The 19,516-nt window shown below is 49.6% G+C and overlaps 1 protein-coding gene across 1 annotated transcript in view; it reads left to right on the forward strand.

The window, feature by feature from the left end:
- The window catches only part of KIF14 (kinesin family member 14), an 89,310-nt gene that overhangs the window by 52,291 nt on the left and 17,503 nt on the right, over positions 1–19,516 (forward strand). The window contains exon 27 of the mRNA XM_012650451.1: positions 3,284–3,393. Coding sequence (XP_012505905.1) covers positions 3,284–3,393 — 110 coding nt within the window. The remainder of the gene's footprint in view (positions 1–3,283; positions 3,394–19,516) is intronic.

Here is a 19,516-nt window from a genome sequence, read left to right on the forward strand (position 1 = left end):
GCCCTTCTATGCCACTCGTGGGGCAGCCCCCATCTCCTCCCTCCCTGGTCCCACTCGCTTGCTGCCCAGAACCTGCTGCTTCTGAGAGCTTCCAGAATATCATCTCCTGTGTCCTCCAGGTCACCTCCCCTGCTGGAAACCCCTCAGGGGAGTCAGATGAACCCTGTCTATCACCACTCAAGAACAGGAAAGGGAGAAAGGCTTCTTTAAGCTCCTGGAGTTGGGTTCAGGTTTTTTCCCTACTTTCTTCTCTGAAACCAAACCTCCCTCCCCACCACACAATCTAGCAGAAACAAGTGGACAATGAAGTAATTTAAGAATGGAAAAAGAAAACTGCCTCAAATCCAGTCTAGGGTAGAACTTTTCCATGATGTAATTTACAACCTCCTTCAGGGAAGGAATTAGCATTCCTGATAAAATGCTTGAGCAATGTTCTGCTGGAACAAAATGATGAACTTCTGGGAAGCTGGGGTTACTCAGCTGACTAACTGAATACTCTTTAACCAGACTTTTTTTTAACCTAACCTAATAACGATTCTCTAACAATTCTCTTGCCTATAAAATGTCTCTACCAAAAGGGGCTGATTTTTGAGAACTAACTTGCTCAAAAGGCTTTTCCCTGGCAGCAACTTTGAATCAAACTTTGATGTGCTTGTAGTCAATTCTGAGAACTCATTTTTTACAGAGTTAATACATTTAACGATCTTTTTTTTTTTTTTTGAGTGCTTCCTGTCTCCAAAAAAAAAGAGGAGACATTTAGGTCTGTTGAATGGAGGGAAGGTGTGATACCCAGTAGGAAGCTGAAAATAGGAGTCTACAGTGTGCGAGGTGCTGCTTCATAGGTCGTCTGTGTTTCCAACTGTGGCACATCTTCCATTTTTCATACAGGCCTTGTCACCCCAATGAGTAGGACTGTTGCCTGAGGGGAGTTTAATGAATCGTTTATTGTCATAGTAGCTTCGCAATGTAAGGACGATCACTCTTCCCCATTTTACAGAAGAATAAACAAAAAACTTAGAGAATTTGAAGTGTTTGTCCAAGATCACACAAGGAGACAGAATCATTAGGCCTCAAATACAGGTTTGTAAACTCCAAGTGCCACCCTGCTTTATAAATCTTGGTGAATGGAGTGATGAAGGCAGAGAGGGTTGAATGATGAGTGGAGGAATGGGAGGGTGGGCAAGTGGGTGGATGGATAGATGGACGGATGTATGGATAGATGGGTGGGTGGGTAGCTAGATAATAACGAGAGCTCACATTTGTTGAGCACTTACTATGGGGCAATGACTAAGCTAAGCAGAGTATATGCAACTGCTCGTTTAATCATTAAGCAGCTCTACCATGGAGATACTATTGTTGTCCTTACCAGCCTAGTTAAAGAAACTGAGGCTTGAGGCAGTGAGCAATTCTCCTAGGTCATAGGGTCAGAAAGTAGGTAGAGCCCAGATTAGAACCTAGGTCTGCTGGAGAATATTGAGCCTTTCGCTCATTAACGCAGCACTCGGAAAGCGTAGATGCTGCTCCCAGACTCAAATCCTCCCTGGTTTCGTTTGAGTTTGTAACCAGTCAGCAAGCGTTTTTGATAAAGCTGTAGACAAGCAGGACTCGACCAACTCCTGGGGGAAGCCCCTTCCTTCCTTTGCCCCTCTGAGTATCTGTGCTGCTGTCACTGCGTATCAGCATGAAATCATGTATGTGCTTGGCATGAACTTTAAGGCATTCATGTTTGAAATGTCTTCTTCTTAAATGTCTTATTTTTTATAATATCTGCCCTTGGCATGACATTACTACTTGGCATGTTCAGTTTTCTTCAATTTTCTTTTTAATCAAAGCATAACAAATACATAAAATGCAGAAATTATGTGTCCTGCAAGAATTTTCACTCTGTGAACAACTCAGAGTAGCCGCTGCCCAGATAAATAGTATCACAAACTCCCAGAAGCCCTCCTGGTGCCGGCTTCTAGTCACTGCGTCCCAAAGGTGATCCCTACCTTGACTCCTAACACCATTAATAGTGGTGCCTGTTTCTGAGATTTATGTAAGTGGAAGCATCCCTATGAATTCTTCTGTGCTTAATCTCGTTTGCTCAACATTTTTGTGAGATTTAGGTTGCTGTCTATAGCAGTGGTTCATTTGTTTTTCATTGCTGTATAGTATTCCATTGTACAATTATCACAATTTGTCAAACAATAAATTAGATTTATTATTGCATTAATAATAAATGGAGATGAAACTGCACTATTGACCACCCTCTCTGTGTCCATACCCTTTGTCACGTAATTTTTCGGTGCCTTCCCACTGTGACTTGCTTTGGCTAAGATGATAATAGCAGAAGTGATGCAATCTTGGGGAAAAAAAAGTGCTCTGAAGTTTGGGCTTCACTTTGGGAAGCCAAGGTAGGAGGATTGCTTGAGGCCAGGAGTTAGAGACCAGCCTGGGCAACACTGTGAAACCCCGTCTCTACAAAAATAATAATAAAAAAATAACCAGGCATGGTCACATGCTCCCAGAGTCCTACTCGGGAGGCTGAGGTGGGAGGATCGCTTGAGCCCCAGAATGGGAGGTCACAATGAACTATGATTGAGCCACTGCACTCCAGGTTGGACAACAGAGTGACATCTTGTCTCTAAAAAGAAAAGGATTGTGCTCGCTAGTGCTAGTGCTTGTTTCTCTGTCATTGCCTGTCATTGCCGCGAGACAAGCAGGCGCAGGCCTGTCCTAGGAGCAGGATGAGGGGCCTGTGGAGCAGCGCCCCCCCTTCAGCCTTCCAGAGCCCGGCCTAGAACAACCGGTCATAGAATCATGAGCTGAAAAATGCTGTTGCCGTTTGCTGCGGGGACTGCTGTGGACGCAGTTGATCGACGCTCCGTTCTACCGCTGAGGGACCGCGTGTCGTTCTTCGGTTGGGTTTTACGGTAATGCTGATATGAACGTTCTTGGATATCCCCCTTTTGAGGCACACATCTGCGGTTTTCCCCATTGCCCGATCATCTAAAAATTAGTGAAATGGATATCCTTATGCAATTTCCTTTATTAATTTTATTATGAAATATAGCACACATCTGAAAAACGACAATAACATCTACGTGTCTTTGTTTTCATCCAAGCCTCCGGAGAGATTTATAGTAATTGCAAAAAATCATTTCTAAAGCAAAAGTGAAGACCTAGCTTGCTAACCGTGTGTGCCACTGCTCGCTCTCCTGCAAATGGCGGGGGGCCTTGCGAGGCCAGTGGGAACGTGGCCTGGTGGGATCCCAGTCGGGCTTCTCTTTGCCTCCACAAGGTACACAGAGCCCACTCTGAGCTCGCTCTCTCCCGGCCGGTGCCCTTGCGCGGGCCGTACATCACCAGCGAGCTTCCCCCAGACGACCGTCTCCGCCATGCGTCACCCAGGTGAGCCGGGCCCCCCTAACGCATTGCTCTTACACATCAGGAGCGAGCTGCGGCCCCAGTAATATGTTAGCGTAATACACCGCCAGGGCGAGGCATATTGATAGGGCGAAGCTGGTCGATCTGTGAATTGTGGATACCTAGGAGTTCGGGTCAAGAGAGTAATGCAGATTTCTGGTTGGATTGATGTGGCTATGAATGCTATTTTATGATATAAAGTTTACCTCTGATTTAGAAAGTAATTTAACGTGGGTGACAGCTCAGGTTCAGGCTAAGAGAGGTCGACGTGGTAGATATCTGTAGCTCTCAGAAGATGTATTTCAGGAATAAATGGCTGTTCTTGATACTTTCATTTCATCTTGCGATATGTCATCGGGGGCTCCAGAAAATTGGCCTGGGAGAAAAGTTTTGCACATAAAGCAAAACGGGCTCCTTCTGCCGCCTGCCAGGTAAATAAATATGAGGGGAGCGTGGCCTCTGGAAGGCTTGGTGGCCATCTGTTTCAGCGGTCGGAGCCAAATTCTCAGGGTCTTGCTCTTGACCTAGTGTTTATGTAACAAAGCAGCAGCTGCAGTGCATCGATTGTTAACAACGTCTGCGAGATGCTGGAGACAGGAGAACCACAGTGTTTGGGCAGAGGAACAAGGGGCACGGGAAGTTCGAGGACCAGGCCCCAAGAGGTGGTTCAAATAAATTAGAACCCAAATCAGCGGACATATAGTTACCTGTGCTGCTCAGGATAGAAGAGGCTCTGTTCTGTACCATGCACATTCCCGACAGCTTCTGAGTAGACACAGAAAGAATTTTCTGGAGACTCTCAAGGGTTGTCCACGATTTCATTAAATATAAAAACAGCCAACACTTATTAAATAATTATCCATTAATTGACTTAATCTTCACAACAGCCTTCTGAGTTAGGCACTATTATTATCTGTGTCTTAAAGTTGGGAAAAGTGAAGCACAGAAAGGCTGAGTGATTCACCCACGGTCACACAGCCGGGAAAAGTAAATAATGATGAGATGAACCCGGATGATCTGGATCCAGACATTCTGCCCTTGGCCACCAAGAGCAGGGTCCTAAACCTGGCTGCACAGCAGTTATCACTCAAGTAGCTTTTTAAAAATAACAATACCTGATCCCTGATTCCCAGAAATTTTGATTTAATTGGTCTGGGCTGGGGATGGCCCATGAATGTTTTTGCAGCTTCCCAGATATTTTCTATTGTGCAAAGATGAGAATTAACTTTGATACATGGTACTTACTTTTATTATACTATTTTAATGCAAATGCACCCCGCAAGGGCAGAAGTGACTTTCAGGGAGCAGCGGAGCAGAGCGCCACCTGGGGGGTGGGTCACTCATTGGCTCAGCTGCGACACCTACAGGCAAAGACGACAACTGACAACCGCAGAGGTTCTTGCAGAACCGCCTGACGTCATCACAACTGCCTGGTTTCAGACCTCAGCATGCCGGCTGCCACACGGGGCCAATATAAGTCACGGGTCCCTTTTTAAATGGAAGGTGTTTACTTCTAAACCTAACACCAATTTTTAGAAGGATCGAAAAAATTTCTCCTTATCTCAAAGGCAATGAGTATTTTGTTCCAACTGAGATTCCTTTCGTAGTTCACGGCAGTCGTGACAGACAGAGCTTGTGTTCTGTCATTTCAGGCAGAACCTGTGCCGCTTGTGTGAGGGGTCCCGCCCCCCGCCGTGCCCGCCCGCCCGGGCCGGGAAGCTCCATGCCGCCGTTGTTCTGTTCTCGTGGCTGGGAGCTCCAGTCGCCGGCGCAGGCCAAGCGAAAAATGGCACCAAATCGACTGGTTCACGCGTCCGTTTGGCATCTGCAACTAAGATCAGGAAACACGGCCATTCTTCCAAGGGTTTTCTCTTTAATGAGGGCAGAAGGTGGATAAAAATGAACATCCTAACATTGCAAATTCTTTTGACCAATATATTAATGTTTCGAATGCAGTACAAGCCTGCGAAATCACCTGAAACTATTACGTTTCAACTCTAATACACAGTGCGTATCTTTCTGAGCAACACTTGATTTTAGCACAAAGCTTTTGACCCTATTAACATCGAAACGCTGACTGGGGCTATGAAATACACACGTATAATTTTGGAAACTGAAATGGATAAGCCTTTAAAAATATAATTGAACGTCTTATATTCAATTGAATGTCCATGAAACCTTAATTTCATAACAGTTCTGTTGTGCATTATATATAACAGCTATACTATATCTGATAATGATACGTGCTATGGAGAAAATCAAGATTACAGGGGATGGAAAATGCTAGGGTGGTAAGAGCAGGGGTTGCTATTTTATGCAGGGGGCCAACGAAGGGGGGAACGAAAAACAAAAAACCTTGGGAAAAGATGACGTCAGCTATGCAGGTGGCTGGGGCAGAGAACTGGAGGCGGAGCAGACAGCCAATCCCAAGCCCTAAGGCAGCACGGAGTCCCCGTCCTCGGGTCGGGCAGCAGGGCGTGGTGGCAGATCAGAGTTCCCTTAGTAAGGAGAGAAGGCTGCGCATGGAGGACCTGGGCCTCAGAGACTCGGGATTGAACTCTGGGGAGAGAACCACTGGAGGGTTTTAAGTAGAGGAATGACATGATCTGATTTAAGTTTTCACAAGTTCACTCCTGCTGTGTGGGGAATGGACTGTTGGGGGATGGGGCCAGAAGTCGGAAGACCACGCGGGGGCCACGGCAGCAATCCAGGGGAGAGACGGGTGGTCGTCAGGTGCCGTCCTTCCACAGAGCTGAATGGACTCTTCGCCAGTCGGACGGGACCAAACCCAAAGAGTTAACAACAAAGGAACCGTTGGCAGGGATGCCGTCCCGGCACTTGAAGAAGTTCACACACATCTTTGGGGGGTCAGGAACTCTCCCCTTGAGGCTCTGTGTGGGCTAAGCTTATGAAATAACCACGCAGTCCCAGGACCCAGCTCGGGAGCAGCTTGGGATCCCCAAAGTTAGGGACAATGAGCTTTGCTTTGTAAAACAGGGACAAGTGGTCTATGTTGGTGTCAACATGACCGTCCCAGGCACACCTTGGACACTGGGCAGATTCTAGAGCTTAAAGATTATTATGAATTTTTCATTGCCTCAAAGAAAAGTTTGGGTATAGGAAGAACTGATTGTATCTTAGACTTAGACTTAGGAGTCCCTTTGGTCAGGGACCTAGCTGGCTTGATGTGATGCCATAGTGAGGAGGCTGGGGACACACGGCCACATCCTCGCTCTCCTGCCCCCCTGCAGGCTCTGGCTGGAGCTCCCCTGGGCCAAGCCTGACAAGAAGCCAGAGGGCAGAGCAGCCCCTCGGTATAGTTCACATGGGGTCGGCTTCCCCAGCTGGAGCAGAGTGAAAGGGGCCTTTGCTTGACCCAGAAGGGCAAATGACCTCCCCGGGGTGTTGGGAGTGTGGAGGAAATGCCCTTTCCCTCCTCCGCCCTCTTTGAATCTCCTCCCCCATCAGAGGAGAATTCAAGAGTTAGGAGGGGGCTTGGGCATGGTGCCTCCCAGCGTCAAATTAATGGAAAAGTGCTTTGCGAGGAGCTCTAGGTGGAAAAGGGGCAAATGTTCTGTTAACATAACAAAGTCAAAGTCGTGCTCTTGGAGGGACACGATCGAGAACGAACCACGCACGGAGAGCAATAAACAGGCCTGACGTAGGTACTAACGAAGAAACAAACAAAAACAAACAAAGGGGGGAAACAAACCAAACAAAAGCCAACAAAAAAAAAAGCACCCACACACACCCTCCCTCCCCCCCCCCCCTCCCGCTCCGGCAAGCAACCCCCCCCCCCCCCTCCAGCCAACGGAGCGAGCGGAGCAGAGGAGACGGGGCCGCACCCACCCCCGCCCGGCCGCTGTGAAATCCTCCAAGATGAAGACGCTTGAAACCTGTTAACTTCCAGGGGAGGAGAGTCTGCAGAGGGGAAGGAGGCAGGAGTTGGGAAAGGGCGCGAAGGCAGAGGCCTTTTGTGTGGTTGCAGGCGGGAGACGGCCAGACGCAGGTCAGCACCAAGTAAGTGGTAATTGTGGCTGCTTCGGCTTTCTTCCTGCTGACTCTCTCCCCCTCCCTCTCTCGCTCCCACACACGCACACACACACACACACACACACACGCACACGCACATGCACAGACACACACGCACACACTGCACACACTGCACACATGCGCACACTATGCACACACGCACAGACACACGCACACACACACACGCACACACACGCACACACTGCACACTCACACACGCACACACTGCACACGCACACACATGAGCAGGTTCTACCGCAGTTGCCCGTCTTCAGTTACAAGACTCTGCTCTCGCCTGAGTCCAGGTGCGTGGGCTCTCCCTGGGACAGGGCATGGGAAGGCAGCGGGAAGCCCGTCCCCCCAGCCATGGCAAAATGCAGAATTTCTCTTCTTGGGGGTTTTGGCTTAACGCAGACTCAGTTCCACTTGGCCTGTAAGGAGCGCGGAGGATGTGGTGGGGATGGGCCCGGATGCTGGAGCTGCCTAAATGTGAGCTCGGGCTGGAGCCACTGTGGCACCGCAGGGGCGAGGGCGACGCAGCTGCTTGGCTGGGCAGGGCGGGCGTGGCAGGGCGGGTGTGGCTGCGACAACCTGCAGAGGAGCTTGGTTCCAGGGTCTTCATCCAAGTAAAATACGGCGTGCTGACAGGGTAGAGAACACACCTCACTTCACACATAAAGCAGCACCGACGTGTTCGTTTGTTTCTGCAGGGTTCGCAGTCGCCTGATGGGGATGGGTTTTCAGGGTGGCCCTTCAGCCTCTGCTTTTTCCCCCCTATCAAGTCAAGAAGCCTGAAATTCCTGTTGCAAATACCAAAGGTGCTCGTCTAGGAGGTGACGGAAAGCACAGAGCCAGCGGTGCAGCTTCGCGAATGACGGCATGTTGCTTAACCTCCCACGACTCACGATAAGCGTGTTTACAGAGACGACTGCATGCATACTGCTGGACGTTACAACTACGTTTACAGAGACGACCACATGCGTCCTGCCGGACACTGTTCGTTAATCTTTACAAGAGCCCCTGCATTTCACCATTATGTACAGGAGGAGAGATTGAAGGCCACACAGTGAACAAGGGCTGGGGCTGGGATTCGAACCCAGTGCCCCCTGGTGGAAAGGCTCGCTCTCCACCACCGGACCGTCCCACCTCACTGCCAGAGACGGCCCCTTGGCGAGATTTGCAGGAAAAAAACCACACTTCAGTAAAACACAAGTGCTTCGAATTACGTTCAATTCTTATTGGTCATTTTTAGTTTCTGCCAGTTTTTGTCACTGGTTAAGATGGTAACCACTTTCAAAATAAATCCTGTCCTCTCATTAGGAGCTTTCGTAACCTTAGAAATGATCCGATGCAGGTAATACAAAAAGGGAAGATTTCACACTTAACTTTTAAAATACAGAATCTCACGGCAGCTCTGAACGCGTGCTGTAACTGCCGCGTTTCCTCCCAGCTGTGAAGAAATCAGGCCCCCTCGCCTCTCCGGCCTTCAGAATAAACAGCAACCCAGCACGTCTGGCCTGCTCCACCTCCATCTGGCCTGCTCCACCTCCATCTGGCCTGCTCCACCTTCGCCGCTCTAATCACAGCCCACGCGTCCGTCCCTCGCGCTGCCGCTGGGAGCTCCGCACAGTCACTCCGGCTGTTGCGGGTTATATGCAGTTTGGTTTCCTTAGTCCTGATTTTCTGCTGACTCTTGCTGGTTCTTGAAGTGGCTTTGCACTTCTCTCTTTTGGGCTGAGGCGGCGACGGAACTGCCAGGCAGCTCGTTCTCAGCTCTGGGCTCGGTCTTTATTCTCTGAATGATGCTGCCCAGTTCCCATGGGCCAGGACAAAGCAGGGGACTGTCCCAGGCTGGGACAGCCATTCACAGCTGTGCGATTCACATGCTCAGTCCACTCAGGACATAGCCCAGTGGCTGCGATTCTCATTAGAGCAGACCCAGCTTGGGTAAGGACACCCAGAGGGCTCCTTCAACCCCAGCTTCTGTGGAGGTAACCACAGAATAAGGTCACTGACCCCACATATGGAAGTGATGACAGAGGTAGCTTCCCAGCTCTTTAAAGCACAAGTGCGATTTGGACGGAGAGTGACTGAACGCGGTTGGTTCAATGACAGCGTCATCCTAGTTCCTTTAGCAACGACCACACAAGATCTAGGGCTGATGAACCATCGAACAGCAGAGCTGGAAAGAGCCTGAGAGTCACGTGCTCCTCTTTATTTTAAAGTACTCCAGACACGCAGCCCGTCGGCAGCCCAGCCCGGCGCAGGACAGCGCTTGCGTGATTGGCTACAAATGTTGTGTGTCCAAGAGGAAGCACGAGAAATCACAAAAATGCCTTCAGGAGGAGCCGTAGAAAGCACCGTATAAATAAACGACTGGTCCGCAGGAGGCTGCGCTTCAAAACCCACGGCTGGCAGCCGCCAGGTATCTTTGGTGTGCCTGAGGAGGGTGTTCTGAGCGTCTCTACAATCCAGAGTACGACTCTGTGGGGAGCGTTTCCCTTAGAGACTGATAATAGGTCCGAGTAGAAGCTGCCAGTGTCTCATAGTGAACAGCCATTTTCACTCGACCTAACTGATCTGTGTGGTCATCCGAGTGGGCAAAGAGGCCAGCAGGTCTGTAACAGGACAGAGCCCCCCCAGCCCCACCTCTGTGTGGTAGGATGCCGCTGCCCTCAGCCTGGCCCAGAGCCCCCAGCATGGGGCCTGGCGGGCTGCGGGATCCTCTCTGAGCTCTGTCACCCCAGGAAAGAGAGGACTGTGGGCTGGAGCCGGTATCTTCAGCTGGGCCAGGAAACAGCATGGTGGCCGGTGTGGAGGCAGAAAGGGGCCTAGCTCTACCGGCATCCTGTCCAAGGAAAGGAAGTAGGTTAGGGAGTGTCTGGCCTCTAGGGACACCTCAGTCCCTTGGGGAGCCCAGAAAAACATACAGGCCTTGATTTCTCGAGGCTTTGCTCTCAGACTAGAGTGAGGTGCGGTGTCAGAGCTGCAGGGCTACAGTGTACAGGCTGATTCACAGGTGCACCAGTGTCACCAGCTTGCTGCAGGTGGCCAATGGATGGGCAGTTGGCCAGCTGTTGGAACAAACACGGCCCAACTTGTCGGGCTATTTGTAGACCAGGGGAATGATGCCATTGTGCTTTCTGTTGCAAAATACACCTTCGACTGTTACCCCTTGGCATTGCTGCCGGTGTACATGTGTTCCTTGGCCCTTTATCATTGTTCTACAATGGGACTGGCCATTCTGCAACCCACTGTCAAGAGGAATGCTTTTTCATTTAATTGCTTTAGATCTGCGGTCCCCAACCCCCGGGCCATGGACCAGTACCAGTCTGTGGCCTGTTAGAAACCAGGCCGCACAGCAGGAGGTGAGCAGTGGGTGAGCGAGCTGAAGTTCATCTGTATTTACAGCCCCTCCTCATCGCTCACATCACTACCTGAGCTCCGCCTCCTGTCAATCAGAGCGGGCACTGCATTCTCATAGGAGCAAGAACCTTACTGTAAACTGCGCATGTGAGGGATCTGGGCTGCGCGCTCCTTATGAGAATCTAATGTCTGTTGATCTGAGGTGCAGCTGAGGCGGTGATGCTAGCGCTGGGGAGCGGCTGCAAATACAGATTATCGTTAGCAGAGAGGTCTGACTGCACAATAAATGTGATGCACTTCAATCATCCCGAAACCATCCTCCCACCCCCATCAGGATGTTCTGATATTTATAGGAATTACTCCCTTGCAGGTCTAAAACATTGATCAGATGACTCTTGAAAATGCTCCTTTGGCGTTGAAGAGCTGTCGAAGTTTCGTATGTTTTATACCCATGGCCCAGTACTCAGAAAACAATAATAGGAATACATGCGAAATGTCAAACCGAACCGAAGTTCATGTGGATATTTCCAAAAAGTGCTGTCAGTAAGTGAGCTACCATGTTTCTGGAGACACCTAGACAAATGTGGACTTTGTTGGTCATGTGATCAGTTGACTGTGATAGTCATAAATACACGAGTGTTTTCTGAAGTTTCACGCCCTACTTTACATGTGCTTAGACTTTTCCAGTTTATCCTCTTTGCCTCTGAAGTAGACATGCAATTATCAGAAAGTTCATTGGTTTCTGGAACACTAATAGTTCGTGTTTCTGTGGTTCTTTTTCTCTCTTCTCTATTTGCTTTGCATTGAGTCGCAGAAGGATTTGGAGTAAGCACGATGTTAGTGAAGTTGACTCAGCAGTTAGAACGCTGACTTCTCAGCGACTGGTTTCCTCGCCTTATTCTGTAGAAGAAATTGAAGTATTGAGGGTGACACTTTTTAATCTTCCAGCCCCAAAACATAGTCCTGGTAATCATTGTTGGAAAATGCACACATTGTGATGTAATAGATTTTTCACTCACTAGGTATTTTCTAAATCCTCAGAGCAGGAACGGGTCTCCTTTAAAGTTCTTCGTGATTTATGCAAAGAGGCTTGGCTCCTGTCCCCCGAGCAGTAATCACACAGTATTAAAAAGGCATTTGGGGAAGAAGTCTGGGGAAGTCATCTTTGCAGGGATTTTTGGCAATGCAGAGAAGCCTTTGCTTAAAAGAGCACACAATGGGAACCGGAGAACTCCAGCGGTTTTCCTTTCTTTTCCTGTCTACACAGCTAACTTCAGGATAGGTTTGTGAAGAGAAAAGGCAGGGCCCTAGTTAACGAGGTATGATTTACAGACGACCAGTGCTGCTCCTGGTGAGGCCTGGAGTGCTCACTCTCTTCCTGGTCAAAGGTCCTTTGTCTCTGCTGGACTCACTTCGCTGCTCCTGAAGGTGTTCTTCAAAAATCCTCACCTCCGCTTCCCAAGTTCAAACGTGACAGGTTCTTGGCCGACGCATCCTATTGCAGCTGGATGCTGGCTGATAAAGCGAGACTGTTCCCATGCGGCGTGATCGCCGGGGTCTCCCTGCTGCTGGCGTTTCCACCATTAGTTATGACTTTGGGTCAAAATTTGGGTCCGTAGCAGAGGTTGCGGCCAGGCAGAGCACTAAAGGGAGAAGACTCATGCGTGCAGGCTGGGGTTGTATTTTGTTTTTATTTTATTTTAGTTTTTTTATATTTTTTATTTTTTATCGAAGTGTGATCTTTAAGTGGCTTAATAATTTCTCTAGCTTGGAGTCTACAAGTTGGTATTGCAATCAACTTCATTTCTGTGCAGTTTAGTTTAGTTTTTAAGGATCAAAGAGCTTTCCAAATTCTGGAGTTTTGTACAAAATTAAAGGGTAAATAAGCAGATGCCAACATCTGGAGAAAAGTCAAAGCTTTTTCAATGTTGTCCTCTCCCCACTCTCACAGCACCTGGTACAGGACCCTCCGAGCTCGTGTCTGCTGTTCTCCCTCAGGGACCCGGAGCCCACCTGCTGTTAACAGCGCGTCAAGGAGCAGCTGGGCGTGAGAGGAGGCCTGGGAAGTTCGGCCGAGAGTTTGTGAATTAGCGGGTGTTTCCCAGCTCCAGCGCTCCAACCCGGAGGGGCAGAGTGACCTGGGGAGTAGAAACTGCAGCTTCGGGAAGGAAAAGTCCGGGCTAACGTTCCCCGCTGTGTTTGCTGCGGCAACGAGGAAAACAGGTTAGGACAACTTTAATCTAAAATTGGCATCAGAAAGGGAGGCAGTGAGCTGGGCTTTGGTGCCAGCTCTGTATCTTTCTGGGCCATCCTGAGCAACTAGCATGCCCCTTGGTGCCTCCAAACTCCGGTCGGTCGCAGCGATGCTGGAAGGACCACCTGAGAGGAAGGTGCTTTGAGGGGCTGCTTTGTGAGATCTGTTTGGTGCTTCTCACACCGTGGCGTGTGCATGGATCAGCTGGGGCTCTTGAAGCGGCTTCAGCTGGCCTGGGGCAGGGCCTGAGTCTGCTGTTCTAACAAGCTCCCAGGTGATGACAACACCGGTCTACAGATCACACCGTGAGAAGCCAGGACTATACATTAGAGGTTCACCATAGGCTAGGCACAGAGTAAGTGCTCCAGAGATGGTAGCTGTTATTAGTAGTAATAGTCAGATTAGCTTTCCTCTTATTTCAGTCTAGAGAATTGCTTTTGTACTAACCTCCCAACTCCACCGCTAATCTGGATTATTCAATAGTTTGCAGCCCTGAAGAAAATGTATACGGCACGAGCCCTTCTTCCTGAAGAACTCCCTCTTCCCAGCCACTCGAGAGTGAGTACTTCCATGATTATATTTCTTGAAGCGTTTTTATTTGTCGCTTTTCCATTATCTCTGTTCTCTGGATGGGTTAAGATGTGTCATATCTAGTTTTCTATGAGGCCCAAGCGTGGACTAAATCCTATACGACCTCCAGAGGGGGCTCTAGAGTTCACCGAGTTACACCGGTTACCTACCAGGAGATCTGTTGAGACAGAAGATGCTAATTTTCTATCAGAGCTTCTCTAGATTTCCATGGTCTAGTCGACATTGCTCTGGAAGACGTGGCTTCCTGCAGTCTGATGTAGAATATAAATATGTGCAGGATCCTGTAACCTCAAGGGACTCAAAGAAGTCTCTTGAAGTCTCTTGAGGTAGGAGGTATTTTCTTCATTCTCCTTTAATAAATTTTTTTTTAAAGAAAATTCCATATTTACACTGAACCCGAGAGGCATGGAAGACTCTGTTGTGGGTGAAGTAGGAAGGAAGGTTGTTGTCCCTTGGCTGCCTCCCCCAGAGAGAGATCGTCCCTATTTTAGCTTGTTTAATCCTCAGAGCACACCTGTAGCCCAAGTCACTTTATTACCATCCTCGTCTTACGGATGAAGAAACTGAGGCTCGTGCAAGTCAGGCGGCTTTCCCAGCAACGGTTGATGTCTCTCAACTGGCCAAGACGGTACATCCTTGACCACAGGCTCTGAGTAGACGGTAGAGCTGCATGGGGTGGGATTCTGGTTCCTTCTGGAAGAACTTGCGTTTGTTCTTTCTAGTCCTTCCGTTTGCTAAGGGCTGTACGCCTCCGCCTTTTTCCTTAATTGTCCGGTGATGAGTTGTTTTCCATCTGCATTCCTCTGGTGAAATCAACTTAAGAAGCTCTGAGCTTCCTGTCCTTTGGGTTGTGCACTAAACAACCGTCACTTTTCGCCCCAGAAGAGGCTGCATTTCAGCAGCGGAGGATGTGTCCCCAATATGTAATTTATCTGTTAGTTTACGAAGCACTTTAAGGTCTGTGGGGATAGCAGGGCTGTGTAAATATGCTATTTATTATTCATCAACTTCATCCTCTTAATGGTCTCCCCTCACAAGTCGGAATCAATTGGAAGGTGTCAGGTTGCAAGAAAAGCCACACGACCTCCTTTCTCGGTGAGAGACCCCCCGGCCTTCCACAGGACAGGTTTTGTTCACGTGAGCAGCTGACCTCAGGTGCCTACGGAGTCCCTGCGGCAAACTCTGTTGCAACGTGCAACATGCAAACATGTCGTTCAAAGCACAGGCATCCTCAACTCATGGGCGAGTAGGGGAGAGCAGCGGTCTAGCAAACTGAGTATTTTTGTTTCAACCCTTCAGAGTGCCTGAAAATCTCGCTAAAATCTGTCGTTCCCACTTCATGCCTTAGTAGAGTATGCTAAATGCAAATACCTTTCTAAAGATTGGATTTTGTGTCTGATGACGAAAACATTAAAAAGCTCATTTCTAAAAAAATGTAAAAAGGAAAAATTAAAGAAGGAATTAAGTATCCCCAATAGTTCCTATTGCACAAAAATAACTGCTTTAGAATTTTTCATTTCTTTCCTGTCTTGCTTGCCTATACCCGTAAGGATTATTTGCCATCTTGCTGCATTTTGCTTTTCTCATTTACTGTTTTATATTTCCTCAACGCTTTCCTGTGTTAAATCAGCATGTGATGTAAATGTCTTCATAGCGATGTACACAAGCAGGTCCCTCTTTGGTGCTTTAGGCCTTGCAATGTCTTAGAGTCATCATCCAGAATATTAATTTTCTTCAGCGACGTGAAAGGACAGGTACCTGCTGAGAGTGCGGTGTCAGCATGACGTGCACGGAGAGCTGAGCGTATTTTAATACACCGTTTAAAAGACCGTTTCTCATAAAAATGGGCTTCCCCCCGTTGCTAGAAGAGAGTAAAGATCCTAGTTCATTCATGTTTTTTGAGGGTCCTGGACAGACCGATTGTTGGAGAGCACTCCGGGCCAGGGGCAGGCGGTTCCCCGAGACCATGGTGATGCCCCGTCAGTGGCCGTGATAAATCCACGCGCCCATCCAGCTTCGGAGCCTTGATTCCGTGCTCTCTGTATTCTACACACGTCAGCGATGAAGCCTCAGACAAGGGACTCGTGTTTCCTTCATGACTCCATTCTTATGCCTGTTGGGACTAATCAGGTGCATGCTTGCAAACCCATAAACCACATTCCTTTTAGAAATACAAATTAGAGCAGGTCACACTGTAGTGAAAGGAAAATAAACCTGAAATACTTCACAGGGCTGAGCACGCGACAGCCCAGAGGGAGAAGTAGGCAGGGCAGAGTCCGGTTCTGGGGGGCGAAGGCCAAATGTTCTAGGGGCCCACGCTGACCCCATGCGGTGGCTCCGTCACCGTCACCGGCTGCTCAGAACGGGGCTGGTGCTTCGGCGCCGCCTCTCGCCGAGGTTCGATTCTGGCCTGAGCTCCTCGCAGGCAGGGCCGTACCTGTGCGAGTCACTTTGTGCAGCACCCCGCCAAAGCCCGCGCCCAGATGTTACCCGCTAAGAGGTTTTCATTCTCTTTACTCATTTGCGGAAGATGTGATGCATTCACCTGGTGCAAAATTCAAAAGGCACAAAAGAGTTGCCAAAAAAAGCCCTCTCTCTGCAGTCGCCCAGTATTATCAGTTTCTTATGGTCCTTCCATAGGTATTTATGCATTTAGAAGCAAACACATATATATTTTTCTTTTTCACCTTTTAAATTAAATCTTGCATTCTGTACACACTCTTCTCTACCTTGCTTGGTTCACATGTCTTGGAAATGGTTTCAGAAGCTGCGCAATATTCTGTTGTTCATGCTATAGCATGGTTAATCCATCCTTATTGACATTCAGGTCTTCCAATGTTTTACGTTACAGACGACACTTCAATGAATGACGGCATCACGTGTCACGTCATGCACGGGAGGGCGTGGTACATGCGTTGGCATCTCGCTAAATAGATCTGAAACTTGAAAGGGACGGGATGGTTTGAGGCAGATATAATTTCATGTTGAAGTGAGCAGGAAGTCAGTATGTCTAGCCCTTTTTCTACTGAAAACAACATTAACCTGCCCAAGTAAGTATCTACTAAGGCAAATATTAGCAGTATAATGTAGAAATCACTGATTTTCAATGCTTAGCTCTGTCTGCTAGCTGATCCTCTTAGGGAGGTAAAATGCTGCTGACTTTACGTTCTCGCGTTCCCCAAGACTTTCTCTTTATTCTCCCTCCTCGCTTGATCCCTTTTTCTGGTGTATTTAAAGAATCGAGACTAGGTATCGAACACTCGAAACGCTGGAATTGGGCTACCAGCGCTCTGTCTTTAGCTCCAACAGAAAGCTGAGCCGCAGCTGTCTATCAGTTCTATTTCCTCTTCCTTCCTTCCTTCTCCCCTTGCCTGCTTCCTGCCCTCTCTTCCGTCAGCCACCAGCCACACACAGCCAGCCCTCTCGGAGCGTCCCGGATCTCGGGAGAGGAAGCGAGGGCCGTCGTCATGGTTGGGAGTTTGGAGGAGACTTCCCGGAGGGACGTGGCCCAGAGGAAGACTCACGGGCAGAACTGAGGTCAGGGGATGCAGGCCGTGATCCCCGCAGGTGGCAGGACCAGAACAAACGAGGCCCAGAGTGGGGAGGGCGCTCCCCAGCCGCCGAGGACGGCGCAGGTGCTGGGAGGGGTAGGGGCGAGGCTGGGAGGGCGGCCGGCCGCAGACTGTGGGTTCCGGGGTGCCGGCCATCAGGGGCGGCCTGAGCAGGGCAGCAAAGAGGTCAGAGCCGGACCGACGTCACTGAGGTACTGGGCAGGTCCACCGCCACTGTGGGCTGGGGGAGGGAGGCTGGCATCGCAGGAGGCCAGTGCCGAGGTCCAACCGGGCAGCCAGAAGGGCCTGAACGGCGGGGACCGGGGGCCTCCACGGGCTGACAGGTGGCGGAGGCGCTTGAGGGCAGTAAGTGGGGGACGTGGCGATGACCACGCGGAAGCTCCGAGCCACGGCGGCTGAGAAGCTGATGATGCCGTGAATGGAAATAGGGACGTCAGGAAGAAAAGTGACTTCTAATAGAAAAATAAAGCGTTGCATTTCCCCAGGTTAACTGGCATTGTGGGAGAACGTCCTGGTGGGGATGGCAGGAGGCAGCTGGACACGCTGCCTGGCGAGGAAGACAAGGACGGGCTGAGAGTGCGGGCCCTGGACCTGGCTGCCTGAGTTAGGGCCAGCACCAGCCACTGCGTGTGCGACCTTTGGCAAGCGCCTTGACCTCTCTGTGCCCCAGCTTCCTTCTCTGTACCAGGGAGAGAGATGTTCCTCAAAAGGTGGTTGTGAGGATTAAATGAGCTGATACTAGTATTAAAATACTAGTGATGACTCAGCTTCCTCATTTATAAACGGAAAGAAAATAATATTCATCTCCTGAAGTTGGGAGTATCAACGTAGATCAAATGCAACAACATTAAAGTGCCTAAGAGTGTCGGGCACATAGTAGGTGCTCAATAAATAGCTCTTCACAGTTGAAGGCCATTCCTTCCTTGCTGTTTTTCAGGCCGAAAACTTTGGAGTCACCCTCGACCCCTCTCTCTCTCCGGCCACCCCCCACCCCCGCCGACCCCAATCTGATCCACCAGCAAATCCGAGGGTCTCTGCCTTCTCTCAATATACATCTAGAACCTTGTCACTTCTTTCTACCTCCCTTACCCGCACCTGAGCCCCGGCCACCATCATCTCTCACCTGGATCACTGCAGTAGCCTAACTGTGCTTCTCTCTTTAGCACCCTACCCCACCACATGGCAGAGGGACCCACTTGAAACTTGAGCCAGACGCCATCGGTGCTCTGCTCACCTCCCTGCAGCGGCCCCTCCACTCAGAGGCCACCGCATCGCGCACACGGGGCCTCCCCGCCCTCCCTCCTGCGCCCTCCTCTGGCTCGCACCGCTCCTCCCCTCCTCCCCTCCTCCTGTTGCTCACTCTGTCCCCTTCCCTGGCCCCCCAATGCGTCTAAGGACACCAGGCACACCGGGCACACTGCCCCTCACCCTCTGTCCCCTGGCCGGCCCCTCCTGGAATCGCTTTCCCAGTGACGCCTTCGCGGACCCCCCTCTTTGAAATTAAAGTGATTCTCCCTCGCGCTCCCCCAGCACCCCCCGCATCCCTGTCCTACTTTTCCTTTCTCGTAGCACCTACCCCTCTAACGCACCATCTGCTTTACTCAGCTATCGTGGCGGCGTCGTTGTCCAGCTCGCCTGCTGTTGGTGGAACAGGCGGGGCCCAGAGCAGGTCCTCGGTCCACGGGGCTCGCCTGGCACCTGCGTGGCCTGGTGGCACGTGCAGCCAGCGCGCTGCTCTTCCGGTTGCGGACAGCGCTGCAGGCCGCAAAACGCCCACAGAAAATACTTACTCGCTCTCTTAGGCTTTTAGCATTTTTTTTCTATTTAAGGAATCATGGCATTTAAATTTTATCTTCTCCCAGAAGGAGATATTGATCACAACACACAACTCTTCATCTCTGCGCGCTGTCTCATCCTCGCAAGTGCCTTAGGGGTTGGTGTTGGGAGACTCAGAGAGGGGAAGGGGGAGAAGCCAGACTTGTCACAGTCTTTCGTTCTAGCAGCCTCTCAAGTCCCACCAAACTGGCAGACTTCTAGATTCTTCCAAACAGGGCAAAACTTATTTTTGAAATTGCTAAATATCTTTATTTTCTGAAAAGTTGACTTAATATGCTTTGTTAGCTAAAAGAAATCTCTTCAAAAACTTTCCCATGTGTGCTGCAGATACCGTGTCATAAACAATGGAAAGCATTTTTCTGAAAATGCCATTTGAATATTTTTGAATAAGAATCGTCTGCAAAAGAATCCCAAGACGTTTGAAGTCAACGTCCCAGATATATTAAAGATCATTTCA

This window comes from Propithecus coquereli, unplaced genomic scaffold (assembly GCF_000956105.1).
Source record: "Propithecus coquereli isolate 6110/MARCELLA unplaced genomic scaffold, Pcoq_1.0 Scaffold328, whole genome shotgun sequence".
Classification (NCBI taxonomy): Eukaryota; Metazoa; Chordata; class Mammalia; order Primates; family Indriidae; genus Propithecus; species Propithecus coquereli.